Here is a 25,622-nt window from a genome sequence, read left to right as displayed (position 1 = left end):
AATGATGCTCCTTTCGTTGATTCATAGCTCAATTATCAAATGAATTTTCAATACTGCTTTGAAAAAATCAAATCCGAAAAAAATGCTTGGAGCCATATTCTTTACTTTGAATCAAAAAAAACAGAAACGATTTTTCCATCTGAAAAAAACATCATGATCATTTGGATCATTTAGATCATTTTCATTTGTTTGTTTGTTTGTTTATCTGATTGACAACAAACGCACACACAGGTGACATATGAGAAAAAATCCAATGAATTTTTTCATAAAAAGGGAAGAGATGAGCAAATGGTTTTTGTTTTGATTCGGGTTATCATTCCCGTGAGCATTTCAACATTTATCGTTCACACCATATCCATCGGCATCATTCATTCATTTCAACGTTTTTTTCGTTTTCACATCTATCCATTGCTCATAGATTTCCGCCAGCCATTTATATTTATTTTACATTTTTTTCGTTCGTTTGTTTTCACTTTTTGTGTTTTGTTTGTTCATTTTGTTCCTACAACATTCATCAATTTGAATTTATGACTATTTGTGATTTGTTTTAAGAAATTTTATTCTATCGCTTTATGCTTTATACTTTTGAATATCGAAGATGTCGAGGACAATTTGATGATTGCAAAAACAAAAAAAAAATTGACGGTAAGATATGATTTAGCAGGATTGTACGTAATAGAGTAGAATTTGAATTTGAAGAAGCATTATTATTGAGAGATTTTTTTGCACTACTGTTGTTCATTTATTTGTTTCGTTTTTCCTCGTTTTTTTGTTTCATTCAACTTTTAATGACATTCTGCCAGATAGCGAATAAATTCAGAAAGACTCTTTTTTTCATTTCTTCCATTTTGTTTGTTTGTTTGTTTCTTTCACATTTAACATTTGGAATTTTTCATGTTTTACCGCTTGCTATTACTACCTAACGATGCCTAAATTAATATGGATTATATAAACAATTGTAATGCAATGTAGAGTATAGTTGACTATTTGAAAGAATATATTTGTCGCACACACAAGTTTTCTCGACTGCTCAATTCGGAATTATCCATGAGATAGAAATAGAGAGATTTGTTTTTCTGTGCAAATAAATTCAGAAGTGAAGAAAAAACAACAAAAAAATAAAATCCAAATCTTCTCTTTCACTCACTCCGAATTCTAATGAATTGCATTGCTATTGGACCAACAAATACAGAGATCTATAGATTTCAATTCTCCAGATGATTTCTCTCGTATCCAGAATTGTCCAGAAAATGATCATGTCCAACAATTGTGTGTGTGTGTTATTAATTGACAATTGAAACTTTTTGTTTTCACTCTACAATTCCGTATCGAGCGTATCTGTTTTTCTTCATTTGTTCGTGTGTGTGTGTGTGTTGAAACGATATGCCAAACTTTTTAATTTTCTATATATACGCAAATACAAACGTTATTTAATTTATTGGTTCTCATTCTCTTTATCTGGTATTCAAAAAGTTTTTTTTCGAATTTTCAAATGAATTGGAATTGGAATCGAAAATGAAAAAATATTTTCTGGTTATCATCAAGCATTTTCTTTTCCTGTCTTCTGTGTGTGTGTGTGTGTGTGCTATGGAAATGAAATGAAATCATTAATCAATCGTCGTTTGCGTGTTGATGATTAAATGATACATCATCATTATCCTGATGATGTAATGATGATGACATAAGCTTTGTATTTTGTACATCCACCACATATCGGTCATGTCGATTCTTTATCATCATTTCAGTATATTTGAGTTTCATAAATATATTCACATTGTGCGTGTGTTTCAATATTCATTCATTTTTCCTGATTTAAGTTTGGAGCAAAGATTTCCATTTTTCTTTTATTTCCTGCATTGACATTGCAGTCAGTCACATTTTCATTTTCATCATCATCATCATTATTATTACATTAAAAATATCACACACATCGTCGTTGTTGTATGTGAAAACACATGATGAATGAATGAATAAAAACAAACCAACTGAGCAAAAAAAATGAATACAAACACAAGAGAGATAATGAAAACTTTTTTTTGAAAATTAAAATGAAAACATTTCCACCGAAACGAAATTCTTTTCCTTCAAAGAGTGCGATTTCTATTCCATAATGAAATCTGTGTATGTCTGTGTTTCAGAAGACATTAGATACCTACAATTTCTACAAATCTCATGTTTTGCCTTTTTTTCAACTTTTCCTGAATTTGTCTATGTGTGTGTGTGTCACATTCTTGTATCCAAGAAACCCGTGAAAAAAAGTCATTTGAATACGAAAAAAAAAGAAATGGAATGAAATGATGTGTAGGCGTTTGTTTTCATGGTTTCCCTCGCTGTGATGATAACTAATCATGACATTATGTTTTATGAAATTAATTTTTTTCCTTTCTCTGCCATCTCATCCCGAATTCATTCATTTAGTGATGCTGTGAAACAAAACAGAACAGAACAGAGCAAAAAAGAAAATGTGTCCATTTGTATTATCGTTGGTGTTTTCAAATTCATTTCAATTTAATTTTCTTTCCCATTTGGCCAAATGGCTGCCGTGGCTGGTGGACAAATCCAACCTTTTTTCACCATGATGATGATGATGGTGATTTTTCAGGCCATTTCATTATAGTTGAATTATGATTTAAAACAAAAAATTGTCCTGCTGAGATTACTGAGGTCGATTTATCTATAGGCCATCATCATTATGGTGTGTTTGCAATATTCTTACATTTCCGTTTTTTCCGCGTTCGAAATTACACGTACATCATGTGTAAAAAACATTTCCGTTTTTTTGCCTGATGATGATGGTTGTTGTTGTTGTGAATGTCACAACTCAATGATGAATCAAATTATCCGAGAATCTTTCAATGAATTCTTTGATGATATTTATGCAAAACTTTCTGATCTGGTCTCTGGTATTCATCATTCTATTTATTTTATCCAATGTTTCAAAAGTTTATTTTCACTGTTGAATCATTGTTTTTTGCACTTTGTTTCTTTATTTTTGACGAAAAACAAAAAAAAATTTTTTTTTTTTTTTTGGTATTCCCGGAAATCTTTTGGGATTTCATTCAGTCTCTCACTCCCGTTTTCTAAGAAATTCATGTCGGTTCACAAACACACAATCATCAACATCATTAACATTTTGGTCGTTCGAATTGAATTAATTTCTAATTAGATTCACTTTCTCTTTAACTTTCTTATTTTCTTGTATTTTTTTCGACATCATCATCAACGGTCTTTATGATTCTTTGATTTGATTTTCACTAAAACTATTTCAACAACACAAACAACGATGATGGAGAAAGAAAGAAAGAAAGTGGAAAAAACTTTTATTAACTTTCTCTTTCGCTTGCTTGATTTTTTTTTCTCTTCAAGTTGTTGTTTTGGGTCTGTTTGTTTATCTCCAAACACACACACACACACACTATTTGTAGTTGAGAAAATTTTTTTTGTTGACGATTTTGTTTGTTCAGTTTAGTTCAGTTGCATCATTGACGATAAATTTCTTGAAACTTTCTCTCACTTACACTTGTGTGACTGATCATTTTTAATGAGATTTTACCATTGTATCGATGATGGAATTGGACAAGAAAAAAACGATCGTGAATCAAAGTTTTTAAAATTCCATACGACACATGCACATGAAAAAATCATTGAGCGCATCATCAAGGCTTTGCTTTATTTTGTTTTTGTTTGTTTTGTTTTGTTTTGATTTTGCAAAATTTAAACTAATTTAATTGTAAATTAGTGAATCATAGCAGTAGTGATTGTGAATGATTCACCAAAATACAATTCTCACCACCAGACTTTTGATTAGCTATGGATCCTTTGAAAAAATCAGACTTTATGACAAATGTCGAACCATTTCGTGTAATCATAAATTTGAAATGATCGTAATAATTTAAATATACAACTCCAATGCTTTATAGTTATATTTCTTATTCCTATTCCAATTCTGTTTTATTTTTTTATGGTTTAATTTTTTTATATTCGGTCTCTTGGTTGGTTGGTTGTTTGGTTGTCATATAACAACAACCATAATGAAGATGATGATGACGATAATAATAAGATTACCCGTTTTGATAGATACAGCACTATCTATCTATCTATATTTATTACTATGTATACGGGTAACGAAAAAGAAAGAAAAAAGATTTTCCTTTATTATGATTATGATTATTATGACAAAATACAACGCCCATTCATGTCTTCTTCTGTTTCGTTTGATTCAATGAACCCTCAATTAGGATCTTCAAATCCAAAATCAAGCAATGAGATAGAAAGAGAAACCAAGTGGAGATTTTTATGATGAGTGAGTGATTCACTGAATGAATGATCCAATAATTTGAGCCAATTTTCTTTTCTCTCTGAATAATAATAACCAGAGAAAGAATGGAAGGGAAAATGAATCCCAAAGAAGAAAAAATTCTGGTAACCAAAACCAATAAGAAAAATTGGTCGTTTTGCTTGTGTGTGATAGTAGGTAGTGGTGGTTGTTTTGGGCAAAGAAAAAAAACCTAATTTATCGGTCCAAAAAGTATATTTAGCACACACACACACACACACAAACGCTGTATATACTAAATCACATGGGGAAAAGAGTAAAGAGGGAGAAAATACATAAAATTCTCTCTCTCTCTCAGTGGTTCGCAAACACAGAATGATTCTTATTTTCATCGGTCGATATTATATGTGGATCTTAATTTTGATTTTTTATAGACTCTCTCTCTCTATCCATTTTATACACATACACACTGTCCATTAATTTGATTTGACTAAACCATTTTTCTAAAAATGAAATGAAAGTTCATTTTTTTCACTAATTCGCTAATTAAGACAATGTTTTTTTATTTGAATTGCGTTTGTTTTTGCCATTCGTTAATTTAATAATTATGCTCATGGATGGAAAAAAATTTTGCAACAGCTTGATTTCGCTGGCTTTGAGTCTCTCTGTGTGTGTGTGTGTTAAATGATGATGATAATAATCCCGAACAAATTTGAATGAATGAAACAACAAAATGGTGGTGGCCATCATCTGCTTTTCATTTCCAAGCACTCAGATATTGATGTTTTCCTTTCCCTTTTGTCCATTCGTGAATATCAATTGTGTTTTTTGTTTGTTTCATGTTTTACGAATCTGATGTTGTTTGCGTTTTTTCATATCGAAAAATTCTTATCCAGATCGAGAGAAACAAAAGAAAGTGTGTGTTGTGAAATGAAACGAGAACGATAAATGAGAAAAGAATCCCAAACTGTAAATCACAAACTTTTCTTTTTTGTTTTCTATTGTGTTCTCTGGCTGATTCCAGCGAAAAAAAATGATGATGATAATAAAATTGAAATTGTCCAATGACCATTTAAATGTGTGGGGGAGAGAATATCATCTTTGGGTGGTTGAATAAAGTTTTCCTATATTTCTTTTCCTTGTGTTTTTTTTTCGCAGGCAAGTGGTGGATATTTTTATCTATGTGATTTATCTTCACTGTTTACTCAGAAATGGGTAATCAAAAAATTTTTCAAAATCAAGGATTAAATAAATTTCTGGTTGCTGAACATAATTTGAATGTTTCGACTTTTGTTTGGTTTTATTTATTTGAAAAAAATACAAATTTTTGTACAAAAGATAAAATCTGTGTAACAAATGAAAAGTATTGGAGATTTTACATTCGTTTGTTTTTTTTATTCTTTCTGTTGTTTTTTTCTCTGTCTTGAAAAATAATCAATCTTTGCTCGATTCTTCGCTTCTAGTTTATTTATATTCGGCTTTCTCTTTTAAGCTTCAGAAGAATAGAAAACATTGCACCGACAATGTTTGTTAGTTGACTTGATGAATTATTAATTTGTAATTTTATTTTCATTCATTGTATAATGCTGCAGCCACAGAGAAACAAAAACAAAGACAACACAACAGAAAAATGTTGCCAAACTAAGAAAATGTTTTGTTTGCTCCAAAACTTTTACCAGTTAACAGTCCGAAAAAAATGAATGAATGTTGTCGGTTTTTTACCGGTTGTGTTAATTTGAATTTGAATTTCTTTCTCGCTGGTGTTGATGGTGATGGTGAAAACCAAGAATTGCTTCGGTATATCATCTTGTTGTTGCTGTGGTGGATTTATAAATATATTAACCACATTGACAAAAAAATAAATGTTCTGAAATAATAAGGATACAACAATCTGGTGTATTTGCTGTCTCTCTCTCTGTGTGTGTGTGTGTTAATGATTGTTTCATTAACTTTTTTTCTGGGTGAAACAGATGATGTTTCACAACCCGAAATTGCAATATGTCACCTAACGTGATGATGACAAAACTGAGAAATCAACAACCATGATGTTGTAATTTGTTATTCATTCAATTTGAAAAACTTGTACATCATGTACACTGTACACCTTAATGATGATGGTCATGGATCATGAATAAAAGAAGAAAGGTTACAAATTACATTTCCTGCTAACCGTTAATTGTGTATTATTATGGAACGGTGGACATGTGTAATTTCGTACATCGCACTGGACACAAACACACAACGTTAACGATTAGAATTTTAATTAATGTCAATGTTGTGTGCTTGTGTGTGTGTTTCATTCTTAATTTCACTTTTTTTTCTTGTTTCACCATTTTCTGACGCACACACATGCAGAGTATGTTGATCTTTTCCCATATCTATGTGTTTGTGGTGATTATCATCACCCAAAGTGAAAAAAATAAACCGGACGAAACAAAAAAAAACTAAACCGTCAATATGTTCTGGTATGGCGTTCTATAATTGAATTAAAGATCAAAGGCCCAGTCAAATCTCTCTTGCTTGGCTCAAGATGAGTAAATTTATTATTATCACTTTTAAACACACAAGCTGCTGAATTTCGTAGAATAAAAAAATTGTTGAAATAAAAAATTGCCATTTGGATCGAGCAACACACACACACATACACAATACTGACCTATGAATTTCATTCCAGATGATCCAGAAGAATCATTTTTTCCATTCTTCTTGAACCACCACTCTTATATGTATGGTTATGGTTACTATTTTTAATTCGTGATCATAAATTATTTATGTCACCAATAGAGACGTCAAGGATCTAGGCGACGACGACGGCGACAACAACGAATTTTTTTTTATTTTTATTTTCAATGGAATTTCTTATGAATTCTATACACAGGACACTTGTGTGTGATGGTAACACATTTTTACGTGTGTGTGTGTGTGTGTGTTAGTGTGTGGTAGTTTTTTCTCTCAGTAATCGAATCCTGAATAAATTTGGCTTGAATTTTGAAAATCAAAATCGATCGTGAAATAAGATATGGTGTGTCTCTGTGTGTACTTACCGTTCGTTTCCTTTATTTTTTCCTCTTCGATCGTTTGGATGAATATAGCACACACCAAATTTAGTTGTTCGTTGTAAATGGCGTGACACATCTTGTTGTCGTTGTGGCCTTTGACAATAATTTTTTTCTTTCTTTTTCAATCTAATAATAAGCGATAACGATATACGAATAACGACAGAAAGCAAGGAAAAATATTCTTGAATCCGTAGCCATTTTATGGATCATATATTGATATTTTCTTCTTTTTTCGGCAAAAATCTGTGTCCACGGTAATTCGCTGTCTGCATGTTTGTCTTTATTTTTTTGTTTGCCAATTCGAACATCATCGTCATAAATTAGGCTTGTTAGCGTGTGTGTGTGTGTATGAGCAGCAGAATTTTTTTAATTTACATTTCATCCACTAAGTAAATCACACACATGTGTGAGTGTGCATGTGACATAGTCATTGATTCTTTGTCTGGAATTTTTTTTTTATTTATTCGCAAATATGAATATCACACAGAACAAGAGACCTTTTTCTATGTTTTCTTATGAATTTAATTATCTGAAGACTTTTGTTTGTGCATGTGTGTGTCAGACGAGAGAAAACAAGAAAATTTATGCATAAAAAGTATCCATATATTACATAACAATCGACCAGCAGCAGCGACAAAAGATATGTGTACATAAGTAATAATTTCCATATTTCATATATTAACATATTTCTCTCTTCTTTCACCACCCCCCTGTTGAATATTTTAACATCGTACAGATTCTGGCCAAAACATCGATTATGCCTTGACACGTCGTCGGTATTTTTTCATTTTTCTTAAAACGAATGAATATTTGATCACCAGAAACGATCCTGGATCGATAAAATTCCCTGTTTTATTTATTGATTCTCTTGATATCTTCATATCAAAAAGATGGATAAAAATAGTCGATCAACATTGGGCAAAAAAGATCTTGGCAATGGTGGCAATGGTGGTCAAATGATGGTACCATTTCAAGGTATCGGTACAAGATTACGACGTTCACGTAGTAAAGATCAATCCACGGATAATTTATCCAGTAATAATTTAGAGATTGCCAACCTAAAACGTTTACAACTACAGCAACAACAATTTATTTTATCAAATCATCAAAATAATGGTTATAATGATGGTGGCCTAACCAATCTATATTCATCATCAGGCACATTGGAGCGATTGAAATATTATTATGGAAATGCACAACAGCCAACATCGACGGCGTTCGATCACCATAATAGTTCGTTTATAAATTCATCGATTCATCATCAACAACAATTTGATCAGCGATTAGCAATGAAAAATGGCAATAGCGGTGGTTCATCATTAGCATTGTATGATGAATCGCGTTTACTATCACAACAACATCAATATGAAGAACCCCAATATTTGATTGATGCTAATTATCGTACACGGCAACAAAAAGATTTATATGGGAAATTTAACAATTGCCCGTCAAAATTGAATGATTTAAATCATCGAAATTTGACAATAATACCTCCAAGTAAATTATTCGCCAAAACATTATCAACATCATCATCATGTAAGTTTGTTTCAAGTTTGTTATTGATTTTGATTTGATTTTGGTTGTTTATAAATGTGAATATAATCTTTTGGTGCAATCATTACGGTAGGTGTATTATCAATGGCTTGTTGTTGTTGTTGTAGTTGTTGTTGTTGTTGATTTGTTTTATTATTATTATCATTTATGGTATTGTTATTGATTTCTGACTCAATCCTTCCGACGTCTTTTGGTATTTCATTCAAATCTTCTGTTGTTTTGCCTTTATAAATATGAATATAGTCTTCTGGTGCAATCAAAATAGTGGGACCAGCTTGACAATCAGTGATTGGTTTGATTACAGGATTATTATCAGTGTTATCATTATTATCATTATGAAATAAATTTTGTGGAGATGGTGATGGAGATGGCAGTGATTTTGTTGTTGTCGGTGGTGGGGGTGATGGCGGCAGATCAACAAAACAAGGTTTTGTACGTTTTCGTCTCGGTTGTTGTTGTTGCGCCGTTATATTTGATTTCATTATCGTTTCTTTATCTTTACACTTACAATGGCGATGATGTTGATGTTGTTTTTGTCTTGATTTGGTTTTCGAATGATGACGACATCCATGGTGTCCATGATGATGATGATGATGACTGTGATGCTGATGACTATGAGGATGTGAATGTTTATGTGAACCACCACCACTGCTGCCACCGCCGCAACTTGAACCTTCATCTTTTGAACCGGCCGTTTTTGATGTGAATTTTGTTTTCTTTTTTCGTCTATTCAGATTTGGTTTATTTGATAGGTGGTGTATGAGGAATAAAGAAAGAATAAAAATTCGTCTTTTGTACCGTTGTAGGAGATCGATATTAGCAAACTTTGTTTCTTTCTTTTTTACCGTTTGTTTTCTTGGTTACTATATTAATAAAACGATCGATCCGAAATTGACAATGTCAGACATTAAAATCAATCAATCAATCAATCACAAACAAACAGAACAAAAACAAAAAAACACTTGCAACTTGGTCGAGAGAAAGAAAAGAAACTTTCCGTTTCAAGAAATGGATACTTTTGATTTTGTTTCACACACACTCGCACACACACACAAAAACAGTATCGAGAATCGAGAAAAACAAAGAAATCAAAGTTTTCGCTCGATCATACGATTCAATTGAAATTGGATAGCTTTTGTTTGTTTTTATATTCAAATAAATTGTGCTGTTCTCTCACTCACTGCTGAATGAAAATGTGACTATAATCTAATTGATTTCAATTTGATTATGTTATTTTTGTGTGTGTTTCAAATTTATTCACTTTCTTTTTACCACCCAGTGCACTGTGACGGAATCCTTAGAAAATTGGTGTTTTTTTTTTCGTTTTCAAGTTTATTTATTCGTTATTTCGTTTTTTTTCACTCTGTTATTGTCATTTTGTTGTTTCACTGATTCATACTGATTTTCTTTTGTTTTTTTTTTGTTCCGTTCACTATATAAATAAAACAAAACAGACAAACAACCATCATCATCAACAATAACATATGATTCATGTTTGATTGAATCTGGTTCGAAATCATCACAATCAACAACGACAACAAGCGGCATCGGTAGTTCAAATAATAATCGTCAATCGAATAATAATAATAACAATGGTTTATTGAATGATTGTGCTACTGATTATGGTGGTGATACAGATATTGTTGGATCATCGTCTTCACCATCATGTAGTGGTGGACAATGTTCAGCCATTTTAACAACAATGAGTAGTAGCGGTAGCGATGATGTACAACAACAACAACAACAACAGCATCCAACGACAACAACAACACTTTTACCATCTTCGAACAATCTGATTCATCATCATGGACATCGACGACGGAGAGAACGAAATCGAAAAGAACAGCAACAAAAACAACAAGAACGGTAAGAAGATTTTATTTTGTTTTATTTTATTTTATTTTTATCTTTGCACATTCATTTGATCCCAGGGATTATTGTGTGTTATATATAATTAATTAGAAAAACAAAAACGAACGTCGGCGGCGGCGGCTTAAATGAAATTATATAATTTAAGCTTCCAACAATCGAATTTCCATAATATGCCCAAAAAGCGATCAAGAAATTGAATCGCCGGCCATGATTTGTCCAATTTTTTGTTCTATTATAACTTGACACTGAATTCATTCATTTTCATCATTATGAAAGGCATCTTTTAATCAAATCAATCACTGTGTGTGTGTTTATGTTGTGAATAAATCCCCAATTTTTCATTTTAATGTTCACATTCACACACACACTGATAGATAGTGTTTGTCATCATCATCACTCGTTCATGTTTTTATACTGTTTGTTTCTGTTTCGAAATCGAAAGAAACAAAATATTTGAAACATTTTCATTTTGTTTCATAGTAGTTCAATTGATAATAAGAACAGATTTATTTTCCAACAAAAATTCTCTTTTGTGCACTAATAAAACATGTTCAAACATGTCCACACACTTATAATCTTAAGACGACAGATTTTTTTGTTTTTCTCCGTGCTCTATCGTCCACCATCATGCAGAATCACCACTTATCAAAAATGTGTGCGATACGGAAGTGGCCAATTGATTTGATTTGTCGATCGATCGACTGATTGACCGATCAAATCAAAAAAGAATGAAAAAAATGATAGTTGTGTTGTGTTGTGTGTGTGTGTGCGAACAATTCATCATTCGTTCCAAATAATAGCTTTATGTGTGTGTGTGTTTAATGAAATTGAAATTGGCCATATAAAATAGTGTTCAGTCGTTTTTCATTATTTGATTGAAAAATTTAATAATTTTTTTTATTATTCGCGGCATGTTACACATTGTTATTGAAATACAATTGGGCCAATCTGTACAATGTTTTTTTAGTTAAAGTTTTCGTTTTTTCTTTCAGAAGAATATATGACCATGATGATATGTTGACGTGTTAAGTATTGGTATTAGCGTGTGTTTGTTGTGTAAGGCAAAGAATTTTTTTCCTACGAAAAATAATATATTTTTCACTTTTGAAAAATAATCGATACTTTATCGATGAGAGTGAGAGAAATTGCCCAGATTATTATTAATATCGTCTTGACAACACACCTAAATGTTCCTTTTGATTAATTTTCTCCGTTATGATGATGACGATACACATCGGATGTGTCAGATATACCTTCATTCGGGCATAGGTGGTAGGATTAGTGTATGCTATAATCATCATTACAGGATAAATTGAATTTTTTGTTTTGAAACATGATTTGTAAAGTTTTTTTCTTCTGCCTGATGATGATGCTGATGATGATGATGCGCCTGTAGATTTTTCATTCGTTTTATTTCCCTTGGCTGGTGATATCATCATTCCATCTACATTTGCTTTTTTGGTCACTTGTTTGTTTATGTTCGTTTTTGTTTTACTTTTTTTTTTATTCCCTTGACAATAATATTTGTATTTAGTGTGATGAAATGAAATGTTTAGCCTGTGTAGCTTGATTGGTTTTTTTTCGTTTTGTTTTTGTTCTCATTATTTGTTTTTGTTTTTGGAACTGTCCACTGGATCGTGATGATGCTCTCAAAAATTTTTTTTTTTCAAATCTCACCGGAATTTTGTGGAATAAATGACTGACGCCTACTACTACTGAGCAATATTTTGCAACATTAAATTGATGTCTCCAAATTTACCACACACATACACTTGATATTCATCATCAATGAGTTTTTGGGATCGATATTTTTCCTTGAAAAACTTTGATAAATTTTGTAGAAAAATGATTGAACACAAGCGCCAAAAAAACCGGAAAGAATTGAAGCCTATATTTTTTCATGTTTCATTTCCGTTTCGTATTGTTTTGTTTCGTTGATTCTATATTTATTTTTATTCCCATTTTGAGTGATGATTGTGAGAAATAAGACAAAATCTGGAAAGAATTTATTTATTTGTCCAGTTCAATGTGTATGTTGTGTAATCTTTCTTGTTTGTTCAAAACGGATATTGTATGTACACAACAACAACAATAATAACAACAACAAACAGTAAACAAGCATCGATATCGATTCAATACATTCATATTTAGGAGATGGATCCATTAAAAGCTTTTGAACATTTATTGACGAAATCAGTTAATCAGTGTGTTTGTGATACTTGAAACATTCAAATATTGGTTTTGGATCATTATTACACACACACACCGAGATATATTCTGTTTAGACCATGAAGAAGAACAAACGAAATTTGGTGACCAAATTGGCTACAATTGCATATGATGATAATGCAGAGAACACATATCTGATGTTTGTTGGCTAAAAGCCTCACTATTGATTTGATGGCCATAATGGTGGTGGTTGATGATGTCGTTGTCGTTGTCGTTGTTGTTTTCGAGGACATCAAGCTTTTAGTGTACAGCAAATATAATTTTCGTTGCATTCGATTATTATTATTATTAGTTTGTTTGTTTGTTTGTTCGTATGTATGTTTTTACATTTGTTCCACATTTTTTTTTCAATGTATTCATGTAATATGGTTGTTGTCGTCATTTAGGTCATTCAATTCAGTGTTTTTCTTGTTGTTGTTGGTGTTGTTGTTACTGTTCACAATATTGTGCTAAGGTGATATTATTCAATCGAATTGAATGCTGTTTTTGTTGTTCGCTATGTATAATAATCAAATGTTTTTTTCTTTCTTTCGTTTGATAATAATGCGGGTCCCGAATAAATGAATGGAAAAACAAAACGGTGTTACAATCTAAACCTATCATTGTTGTATTGTTGTATCTGTGTGTGTGTGTAATCAGAATTTCCGAATGCCAGTCATGTACACGCCACGACCACCACCAAAAACCGGACAAATAGCAAAACCTTTGGTTGTTGTTGTTGTTGTTTTTGTTTTTGATTCTTGAATTCTGTACGAACATGATGAATGGGCAGAAATTGTGTGTTTTGTTTTGTTTCAAAAAGGAAATCTCGCTATATACACACTTGTTTGGTTGTGCTGGTGGTGATAGGATATTCTCATCAGCATCCAAAATTTCACTGATGATGATTATGTTGTCAACCAAAAGAAAAAGTTCAAAAAGAAAATGAAAAAAAACGATTGGACAGGTAGCTGGATAATTAATTTGATTGCTTGGTCCAATCATTTTTGAAAAAAAATTCCCATTGTTTTCAATGTATTACGTTGAAATTGTGAAATCGGAAAAGAAGGTGCAAAATGTCTGTGTGTGTGTTGAAACCTTATAATTCTATTACATTTTTTCCGTGTTAGATTCTGGATTTTTGTTTCCTTTCCTTTTGGGGCGTATATTTGGTGTCTGTATTCTTTTTTCGTTTTCGTTTTTGTTTTATCTAAATTTCCATTAGCTTTATTGCAATCAGTCATCTTTATTTTTTTCATTTCGTTTTTGTTGATTATTTGGTCGTATATATCACAATAATAGCAGCAGATAACCGTAAAAACCTGCAACCTCCTCCCTTGACACACACACAAACACACCGTGTTTGTAATTTGTGATTCCACGTTCCAATTGTCCATTTCTCTTTCTCTTTCACAATGGCTTTATGTTATGAAAAATGATTCAAAACCATATAAATGATGATGATGATGATTATTTCATCTGTCTATGTCTATGGTATTGTTGAGATAGAATCACATCATAAAGAATCACATGGTGATCATGATCATGATGATTATGACACTCTTTCTTCACATAATTAATTTATTAATATTGCATTAGCATTAACATTAAACAGCTTCAAGCTCTACAGTAAGAAACAATAGTTCGTTTGTGGTTGTGGTGCTGGTGGTCATCATTCATTCGCATTTATACAATGATGAAATCTATAATGAAACAAAACAAAAAAATTCGGTCATTTATTCATCATTATTATGTGGTTGTTGTTTTTTGTTTGTGGGTCTGATTCATTATTAATAGATTTATATTTATGATGATGATGATGATGATCATCGCAATTTTCTTTCTTTTTTTCTCTCTATGTGTAATGTTCAATTGGCGATAAACATAAAAAAAACAAAAGAAACAACTTTGTTGACTGTCGAACCAATCAAAATGGTGATGATGATGGCAATTTAGATGATGATATTGGTGGTGCCAATAGAATTGATGATGATGATATTGACGATGATTCAGATGATGATGATGATGAACCTACTGCTTCATTAATGGCTGAAGATTTACTTTCATCTACAAATCGTTTGGTTGTTTCACATAATAATCATCATCATCATTTGTCATCTTCGCCTCAACACCAACACCACCAACAACAACAACATTATAGTGCCATAATGCATACATATGCAAATCCATTCCAAACTTGTAATATATCATCATCGGGTGGTGGATATTCCACTGAAGATACAACTGGACCAATCATACCAAGTGATTTAAATACAATGAGGCCTTCACAGGTATTTCGACATATCTTTGCTTATCAATTGGAAATTTCAATTTTCTATTTATCTATTTAATTGACAGTTATTAAAAAATTCATTTGCTGGTTCAGGTCCAGCTCCAGCCAGTCTTCAATCAAATCACAGTGGTGGTGTTGATCATCATGACAATCATAATAGTCTAGTCTCATCATCATCATATGTAATACAAAGATTATTGTCATATTTTCGTGCTGAACATAAACAACAACCTCCCAATGATGATGATGATGACGATGATAACGACAATATAAATCTGCGTAATCGATGTTGTTGTGGTTCCGATTCTAGTTCCTCATCATCATGGTTGCGTTCATTTTCGACAATCACATTGATTATTTTGATTTTCATTCTAATCATTGTCATTATATTCCTTACAGGTATGTCTGCTATACATAATGATGATTTATCAATCTCAATCAATCATTTTTTTTTTGTTGTTTTGTTTCTCTCCCCACAACACCTGGTTGATTCCATGATTATATAGCGCTTCATAAAGAGAATATAACAGATAATACAACAGCGACAACATTTCGAATGAAACCACAAAATATCGGTGATATTAATCGAGTTCCGTGTGTCGTCATTGACGATATGGATCATCAACAACAGCATTCAACATCACACCTGCCAACTGTCACTAGCAATCAATATGGTTCGCAACATTTCAATCGTGAGTCAAATTGGATTTTTTTATTGCCCATATCTCATCATTGGTTTCATTTTATTTTCGTTATTACAGATGATCATGATCTATTCGTTTCGAATTGTCCACGATATTTTCCGCGTGATTCATCACAATATAAAGAGATCAATCTGTTTCATAATCAGAATCGGCCTCCACATACAATGTCAATATCCTCATCACCGTCACCATCGATGCCTATTTCGCTTCGTTTAACACCTTTTTCATCATGGTCCATATGGTTCAATCAAATTGAATCATCGTCGTTACATATTAATTTTCAATTTTATGCACCAATTCATACACGATTAGCATTGGTGGCCAATAAAAATGAACCACCATCATTGACTATGCACCAGATTTTTCAAGTTATCAGTGATGATGAGGATACACTATTGGTGGAGGATTCCATTAGCAATAGTAATAATCATATTAAACGTGATTCACAGCTTGCTATGATGCAATTTGAACATAAATTTGATCAAGGTTCATGGTATTTATCGTTAATCAATGATTTCGATATAATCATTCCATTGGTTGTCAATATTTCAATTATACAAAATCAAACATTGCAACAACAGCCACAAGCTATAAATTGTATGAATAATTGTAACAATCATGGATATTGCAGTGGTGATGGTCGTTGTCATTGTTTTCCTGGTTTTATTGGAACAGATTGTTCCGATAGTAAGTGTGACACTTGTTCAATTGATTGAATTTGAACTTTTCTTTTTTTTCACTTGATAGATGTTTGTCCAATTTTCTGTAATGGCCATGGCCAATATTTACAGGGTAGTTGCCATTGTGAATCCGGATGGAAAGGACGAGAATGTACGCTACGTTCAAATGAATGTGAAATTGCGGATTGTAATGGAAATGGTCTATGTATTGATGGTAGTTGTCACTGTCGTCCAGGATTTAAAGGAAATGATTGCGAACAAGGTATTTATTTGGCGAAATATAATGACCGGTTGGGTCAAAATTATAATTGTGCACTGATTTGATTTCATCTCTATCTCAGTCGATTGCATTGATCCAGAATGTTCCGGTCACGGAATTTGTATGGATGGAAATTGTTTTTGTAAAGCTGGATTTGCGGGAACAAATTGCAGTGAAATGGATATGAAATTATATAAATTTCTTCCAAATTGTTCTGGCCATGGTAATATTTGCTCATTTTATCTAATAATTAAAGCTAATTACTTTAATTGCACTTTTTATCTTGTTTCACATGAACATACTGAAATGAATGCAACGAATACAATGACCCATCACGATCATCATTTTAGGTGTCTATGATTTTGAGAATGATCTTTGCATATGTCATAACCATTATTCTGGATCAGATTGTTCCAAATTAAGTTGTTCATTAAATTGTGGTCAAAATGGCCTCTGTCATGAAGGTCGTTGTCATTGCAATGATGGTTGGTATGGATCAAATTGTCAATATAAAAAATGTGATATTCGTTGCCTTGAACACGGTAAATGCTATAATGGTACATGCCATTGCCAGAATGGATGGATGGGTAAACATTGTACACTAAGTATGTGTTGCCATCTTTAATCGTATTACTTTGCGATAATCACCATCATCATTTTTTTTCTCTTGTATGATCCTAAAATCTGAACCTGGACCCTAATAATAAATTAGATGGCTGCCCAAATACATGTTCCAAACATGGTCAATGTGTTCCTATTGCAACAGCAAATAATCGTGATGATTTTGATGTTGTTGATGATGATCATAACGATAGCGATGATAATGCCATTGAATGGAGATGTAAATGTGATAGTGGTTGGCATGGATATGACTGTTCGGCACCACAGGAAACAAACTGCAATGATGAAATAGACAATGACAATGGTATTTAATAATTGCTTGCTATTTTTGCCATGTTGTTGTGTTTCATCTCTTTCTTTTTTCTTTTCTCCATTTCAAATATAGACGGGCTAGTTGATTGTGCCGACAGCGAATGTTGTCACCATGAGCAATGGTATGTTTGATGATGATCGATATTGACACATTTCATGTCTTCTTGTTTTGTTTGTTTATTGGACTTGTCATCATCATCATCATTGTCGTGTTGTAATAATAGTGGTCATCAATCATTAATGTGTATTACATCTCCGGATCCATTGGATATTCTATTAAGAAAACAGCCACCATCGCCAACATCGTCATTTTTTCAAAAAGTTTTATTTCTCATCGAAGATGGTAGTGTCCAAAGTTATGCACAGAAAGATGTCTATTCGCCAAAGTAAGTTTTCCCATTTTTTTTCTTTCAATCATCGGAAAAATAATTGTTTTTTTTATCCCGTAGACGTGCAGCCGTTATACGTGGTCAAGTTGTTAGCAAAGAATTTAATGGATTGATCGGTATTCGTGTGAGCGTCGTCAATGATCTTAAATATGGCTTCACATTAACCAGATCGGATGGTTGGTTCGATATCCTTGTCAATGGTGGCGGTATAATTACATTACAATTTCAAAGAAATCCATTTTATCCGATTAAAAAATCCATATATGTTGAATGGAATGATATCACTGTCATACAGAATCCGATTGTGATGTATTTAGGGCCATCACAATCACCATCACAATCGCAATCACATTCATCATCAACGACGATAAACAATGATCAACATCATCATCATCATGGAAATGAATTTCGTGGCTTTTCATTCAATTCAAGAATACCATTCGTATTTCATAATCTATTTTCTCATTCAGGTTTGTTTGATTTGTTTGTTAAAGTCACTGAATATTTATCATTTGCACAGATTTCGGTGAGAGTAATTGGCGCAAATGGATAACAAGGAGAGGATTCTATAATGAAAGTAAACCATCCGATTCTGATTCATCATCGACATCGCAATCATATCGTTGTTTAGAACATCATTATGAACATATGAGACCTATGATTCGTGATCATCACGATTTATTTCAGTCTTCCAAATTTTTTCCAACGCCCAATAATGAACCTATCTGTGATAAAGATAATTGTATTATAGCAGAGATGCAGGTATGAAATTCTCTTTTCGTTTTTGTGAGTTGTTTATGTTTGACTAACAAAAAACTTTTAATAATCCTGAAAAATCAGACTGTACACGAAAAGATTCGTATCGGTACAACGAGATTATTTGTCGTTTATCAAAGTTCACAATCTTCAGGTTATAGTTCAACAATGGATATTCAACTTACAACGGACAATGTGCCGAAATCATTGCGTTTTCTACTATTACGAATACTGATTGAAGGAAATATTCATGAAAAAATTTTCGAATCCGATTCAAATATTCGATATACGTTCACGTGGAATAAACAAAATGTTTACAAGCAAAAAGTATATGGATTTGCTCAGGCTAAAAGTAATGAGTTTTTTGATATTGAAACTATTCATCATCAATGTAATTTACGTTTATTTTTCTAGTCTATGTCGGTTATTATTATCATGATTGTCCACATATTTTATGGACAGCTTTCACAACGAAACTTCTTGGTTACGTTATTGAAATATCCGAAATTGGTCAATGGAACCTAGAGATTCATAATCGCTATAATCCATATGATGGTCATTTTCAACGAGGTGATGGGCAATTTTTGAGTTTCAAAAATAATCCACGATTGCCATTGGTTATTGAACCCGTCGCCGGTCTGGATAGTCATCCAAGATCATTTGCATGTTTGAATCCAAGTGAATGTAACACGGATATTGGATCATCTCGATTTTTCTCGTTGGTTACCATGACCAATTCAGCAGATGGTAGTGTTTTTGTTGGTGATTCAAATCTAATTCGGCGAATCACTCCAGATGGACAAATTTACACCGTTTATAAATTGAGAACCAGTACTAATCGACAGAATTTCGAATATCACATTGCCTACAATTCTATTGATCAATATCTCTATATTGCTGATCCTGAACGTTTTCAGATTATTCGTGTACCGATGTAAGCATTTCTCATAGTTTTTCCATCTTATTTATGTGATTTATTTTGATTCTTCAATAGCCAAGAAAAATATGAACCGAACCAGGAGATAACAATGCCAGAAGCAGAAATAGTTGTTGGAACCGGTGAACAATGTTTTCCACATGATCAATCTAGTTGTGATGATGGAAAAACTGGTGTTGAAGTTCAACTTATTTATCCTAAAGATTTAGCGTTTGCAAATGATGGGTCGCTATTCTTTTCCGATGGTAATGTTATTCGGATACTGGATACGAACGGTTATGTTCGACGAGTTGTTGGACAATTCGCTAAACGACAATGGAAACCGATATCTTGTCAATCCATGCATTCATCCGATCATATTAAACTTAAATGGCCAACCAGTTTAGCTATTCATCCACTAGATGGCTCACTATTCTTTGTTGATAATCATGTTTTGTTTAAATTGAATCAAAATATGCAAGTGTCAATTCTGTCCGGATATTCATCATTTTGTCTTGAAGATTCTGATACAATCGGCCATAATAAGAATAATGATACCATTGATTGTGATGGTCCATCGTTGAATGCTCAAACTATGTCATTGTGTGGTGATGAATTTTTATTCGGCAGCATTGCTTTCGCTCCGAATGGTGTTTTATATGTAGCCGATATTAGTCGTCGTAATGAGAATCGAATTTTTGCCTACATGCATGATGGATCATTACGACATGTTGCTGGTTTTAGACAAAAGAAATCTCGACATCAGGTACAATGCCCGGTTGAAAAATGTATAGACATGGCTGGTGAGAATTGTACCTGTTTGATTACCGATTATGAATCCAATGATGATTCAACGATTGAACCAAAGATTGCATTGAAAGCAAGATTGAATTCCATATCAGCCATAACCATTACTGGTGATGGTACCGTTTATCTAGCCGATGAAGGCCAGCTTCGACTTTATTCCATGAAATCATATCTACCACAAATGGATGATCAAAATGAAATCAAAATTCTATTTCCAAATACAGCTGAAATGTATGTGTTTAATAAATATGGTCAACATATTCGAACCAGAAGTATTACAACTGGCAGAACATTGTATTCATTTGTTTATAATCATGAAAATAGCTTGGGCAAATTAACCCAAGTGATTGATTCATCGGGCCATAAAATCCTATTTATAAGAGATCAAACTGGATCCTTGCATATGATTGAAAGTACATCCAATGCATTGAAATGTCGCATCACTATCAATAAACAGGGCCTATTGGAATCATTTATGAATGGTGGCAATATTAGTGTTAATTTTGATTATTATAACAATGGCCTGATACGTTCACGAGAGGAATCTCTTACCGGTAAATCATATTTCTATCGATATGATCGTAATGGCCGTATTCGACATTTTATTCAACCAAATGGTGCCTTAATCAACATTTATTCATCATCAATAGACCATGATCAACATCATCATTTGACTGCAATTGAAATGCCCTTATTCATTATGACTAAATATCATCATCAACAGCAGCAGCAACAACAAAAACAACAACAACAACAACAAACTACATCATCAAGCAATAATTTTGACAAACAACATTTTCTGCCCATAGGGCAACAACAAATAACCGATCTGATAATCGGTGATAATTCGATGATGATTAAATTCTCTCAACATGGAACAATGTTCGAGCTAACTTCATTGAATGATGGTTCCTTACGGCTAAATACCAGTAGACAAATCTATGCTCATTTGAATGGTAAAATAAGCAAATTATCAATGGATATGCTTGCAATACAGGCACAGCTTTTTCCATTTATATCGAAATTTACATTGGCACAAATGAATCATGGACGTGATCAGCAACTACAAACCTTATTAGACATGGAGATTGATTATAATCTGCGATTAAAATCATCGTTTATTGATTCTGTGGAAAAATTGATTAAAATCAATGATAATTTAACAATGAAAATCGAATACGATTGGAATGCTAATCGAGAAATTTATTATAATCAATCACAGAGACCGATACTATTTTTACAATATGATGATTATGGCCGTCCCATTCAATGGATACCGAATATTAAGGAGCATTGGCAAGCACATAGTGTTACATATGATAAATTGGGAAAATTGGATACATGGCAAAATGGCCAACATACACAACATTACCAACGTGATCGTGTTGGTCGTCTTACTGAATTACGGCAAAATGATCATCAGATTCGTTATAGTTATCCATCATCGTCAATGGATATGACCACCACTGATCAGTTGAATAATCCTGGTTTTTCTTTACCATCATCGATTATTTTGAAAAGTGGCCACAAATATATTGTTGATTTGGATAATGTTGGCCGTATACAGAGCATCATTACGCCTAAAGGTGCTCGACATAATGTTTCAATCAATGTAGTACTCGGTGCTTATCGATTCAGTTATTGTCCACCACCACCATCAACACAAATAGCCGATATAAATACAAACATCCATATATCACCTAGTAGACATTGCTTTCATATTTATTTGGATGAAAAATGGCAATCACTCATGCGAATCTTACCATACGATATGGGTAAAATCATCCATCATTATAAAAGCAAAATTTCTTTCACAAAAGATCAGGCCAAAGATTTTCTGCGATTGAATCAAGAAAATAACAACAATAACAACAACAACAACAACATTATTACTATCGATCGAATGATTCATGGACGTGGATTAATTGAACGATGGTATGATGAAAAAAATCAACGAACCGTTCGTGGTATTTGGATCAATAATCAAATGGAATTCGCCATCCAATATAAATATAGTCGATCCAGTTCATCATTGTTGAAACATCAATCATATCTATTTTCATCAAACATTCATTCTTCAATTGCTCAATTTTCTTATAGTTATCGGTATGATATTCAAATGAGATTACGATCAATTCAATCGAAACTTGGTTCAATCACATTGCCCAATTGTGATTTCACATACGATTCGAAAGGACAAATCGAATCGATTGGAAATTTTCGTTATTTCGAACATAGCTATAATGAAACATTGATTGGTGATGGAATCGCATTGTTGGTGAGACGTTATGATCCAATTAAACAACGCCGAATACGCCATAATAGTCTTACAGTATCGGATAAAGAGGTGTTTCGTTCGGATTTCATTTACGACGCCAATGGTTTGCTGATTCAAACACGTACATTTATGCATCATCTTGGAGCCAATAAGCTTCGAATACAGAACTATACATATGATATGGATGGACAATTAATCGAGATGCAAGGACGTGAACATTGGCGATTTGTTTATGATCCAAATGGTAATCTAATTACATTTCTATATATGGGTAATCGTGTTGATATTGAATACGACTGGGCCGATAGAATCAGGAACTTTATTAAAAGTCAACATAATTCAGCCATCACTGGTGGTGGTGGTGGTGTTGCTGGTGGTACAACACCTTATGTGAGCGATTTACGTGGATTCATCACCCAGAGAGGTGATGAATATCTTTATTATAATAATTTGGGACAATTATTACAAGCTATCACGCCTAATCGTTATGAAGTGAACTATGCATATGATTATTTGGGCCGGTTAATTCTAAGACGGGATCATCAGAAAAATGTGACACAATATTTTTATGGAAATCCATCGAAACCATATCTTGTTACACATGCATTCAATAACGCTAATGGTGCTGTTTTGTCACTGATTTACGATGATATTGATGATTCATTGATTATGATACGATTGAATAATGAAAATTTCTATGTTGTTTGTGATCAAACCCAAACGCCATCATTGATATTTGATCATCGTGGCCAGGTAGTGAAAGAAATTCATCGTAGTCCATATGGCTATGTATTGTTTGATTCGAATCCAAACTTGTTTGTACCTGTGGATTTTTATGGCGGTATTGCCGATCCATTAACCAATCTAATTCATTTCAATGGTCATCAACAGCAACAACAACGTCTTTATGACACATTGATTGGTCGATGGCTAACTCCCAATGTTGATCAATTGTTGGAGAAAAATCTCATTAAATTCCCACGATTTGTAAACATGTATCAATTCAAACAGAATGATCCTATCAACAACAACAACAACAACAATGATCAGTATCGATATTCAGGCTTGAAAGATTGGAATAATCATGGTGGTGGTGTGGAGATAATGTCCTTGTCACAGATACAAACATCATTACTGCAATATACTTCCTCGCTAGTCAACCAAGACATTGGCCATCAACCACAATTTGATAATAACAACAATCCTATTCTATTGACACAATTCACATCGATGTTTGAAAATATTCACATCCCAAATTTGAAATCTTCAACCATATCATCATTACAAACTTTATTATTGGACCAAGTACAAAAATTTTCAACTTTTCAATCAAATTATTATTCAAAGGTGTGTGTCTGTTGTCTTGTTTAATACTGTTCATGACTGATGTTTATTTTTAATTTTTTTTTCTATTCAATTCGAGCAGCTAACACAAAATGATTGGACAGATGAACAAAATGGTCGTGAATTGATCACAATGAAAAATGCTTTGTTTGGCCAAGGAATCGTTTTAAGTTTGATGATTAAACCAAATGCTATTAGTGCTGTTGCTGGCCATCAAAGCACAGATATTCTTTGCGTACATTTTAGTCATTCCATAACGGACAATTTATTACGTGAATCGCTAAATATTCTTGTGAATGGTTCACATTTGTTGGATATTAATCTGATTATGGCCGGTCAAGATCATTATTATCTAGTCAAAGATTTAGCCGACAACGACAATTTGAGACCATTGATGGCTAAATTTAAACAATATCAATCTAGACTCAATTTAACTGTTCAAGAAATTCATCATAATGATGATAAACGAATGGTCAGTATATCAATCAATGTGTGATTTATAATGACTTTATAACTGACTAATAACTAAATAACTTCCCCTTTCGGTTTAGATGATTGAAGTACGAATCTATCAGCCATCAGTCATATGGAACATACGGTTCGGTACTACCGTTGCTGAAGAACGAGAACGTGTATTGATGATGGCTCGAAAATATGCAATTCAACAACGTATTGAACATGAACGTATTCAAATTGTTCATCATCATCATCATCAACATGGGAATGGAAACGGTGGCTATTCACAATGGAATGAACAAGAAAAACAATTCTTGATGAACGTTAGAAATGAAGAAAATTTACTCTATAATTCAATCGGTTTATTACGTGCCGATTATCAATATTCATTGAATGAATTGGCCGAAGATCCTGATAATATTGTTTTGAAAAAACGCTCAGCCAAATCGTGATCCTTATTATTCTGTTTTTTTTTTTTTTTTGATTAATTTTTAAAAAATCCTTTTGACTTTTGTTTTGTCTCCAAGCATTTTATTTTATTTATTTTTTCTATCAAAATGTATTATATCCTATCCTATCTATCTAAAGAGCTTGTTAATTAATTGAAAAATAAAAATCAACATTATTTTCACTTTTGTTTTTCAAACTTGAATATTTGTCAGTTTAAAAATAAAACCATCTGGTGGCTGAAAATAGTCAAATGATTATCAATCGGTTTTCTTGATTTGTATCCGGCATGATCATCATCATCACGTTGTTGTATGAATGAATGAATAAATGAATGACCTCAATACATCTGATTATCCTATCTATCTATCTATCTATCTATAAACATTGT

General features: G+C 32.6%; 1 protein-coding gene across 4 annotated transcripts in view; it reads left to right on the top strand.

The window, feature by feature from the left end:
• Window positions 1-25,430, top strand: part of LOC124499231 (teneurin-m-like) — a 31,430-nt gene extending 6,000 nt beyond the window's left edge. Inside the window, exons 2-21 of one of the 4 annotated variants that reach the window (XM_075736109.1) lie at window positions 8,072-8,310; window positions 8,383-8,871; window positions 10,344-10,755; window positions 14,870-15,260; window positions 15,328-15,661; window positions 15,769-15,954; window positions 16,024-16,653; window positions 16,714-16,908; window positions 16,988-17,128; window positions 17,256-17,510; window positions 17,618-17,830; window positions 17,912-17,960; window positions 18,063-18,224; window positions 18,288-18,697; window positions 18,748-18,989; window positions 19,068-19,335; window positions 19,398-19,917; window positions 19,978-24,331; window positions 24,411-24,800; window positions 24,880-25,430. In XM_075736109.1, the coding sequence (XP_075592224.1) occupies window positions 8,226-8,310; window positions 8,383-8,871; window positions 10,344-10,755; window positions 14,870-15,260; window positions 15,328-15,661; window positions 15,769-15,954; window positions 16,024-16,653; window positions 16,714-16,908; window positions 16,988-17,128; window positions 17,256-17,510; window positions 17,618-17,830; window positions 17,912-17,960; window positions 18,063-18,224; window positions 18,288-18,697; window positions 18,748-18,989; window positions 19,068-19,335; window positions 19,398-19,917; window positions 19,978-24,331; window positions 24,411-24,800; window positions 24,880-25,236 (10,083 nt within the window). In that variant the 5' untranslated portion in view covers window positions 8,072-8,225 and the 3' untranslated portion in view covers window positions 25,237-25,430. Of the gene's footprint in view, window positions 1-8,002; window positions 8,872-10,343; window positions 10,756-13,450; window positions 14,723-14,869; window positions 15,261-15,327; window positions 15,662-15,768; window positions 15,955-16,023; window positions 16,654-16,713; window positions 16,909-16,987; window positions 17,129-17,255; window positions 17,511-17,617; window positions 17,831-17,911; window positions 17,961-18,062; window positions 18,225-18,287; window positions 18,698-18,747; window positions 18,990-19,067; window positions 19,336-19,397; window positions 19,918-19,977; window positions 24,332-24,410; window positions 24,801-24,879 lie in introns of those variants that run through there. The other 3 variants (XM_075736107.1, XM_075736108.1, XM_075736110.1) reach the window with 3 other exon arrangements.
• The last annotated feature ends 192 nt before the right edge of the window (window positions 25,431-25,622 follow it).

This window comes from Dermatophagoides farinae, chromosome 2, assembly GCF_024713945.1.
Source record: "Dermatophagoides farinae isolate YC_2012a chromosome 2, ASM2471394v1, whole genome shotgun sequence".
Lineage (NCBI taxonomy): Eukaryota > Metazoa > Arthropoda > Arachnida > Sarcoptiformes > Pyroglyphidae > Dermatophagoides > Dermatophagoides farinae.
The sequence above is the reverse complement of the archived record's forward strand: the minus strand, read 5'-3'. Positions and strand labels throughout refer to the sequence as shown.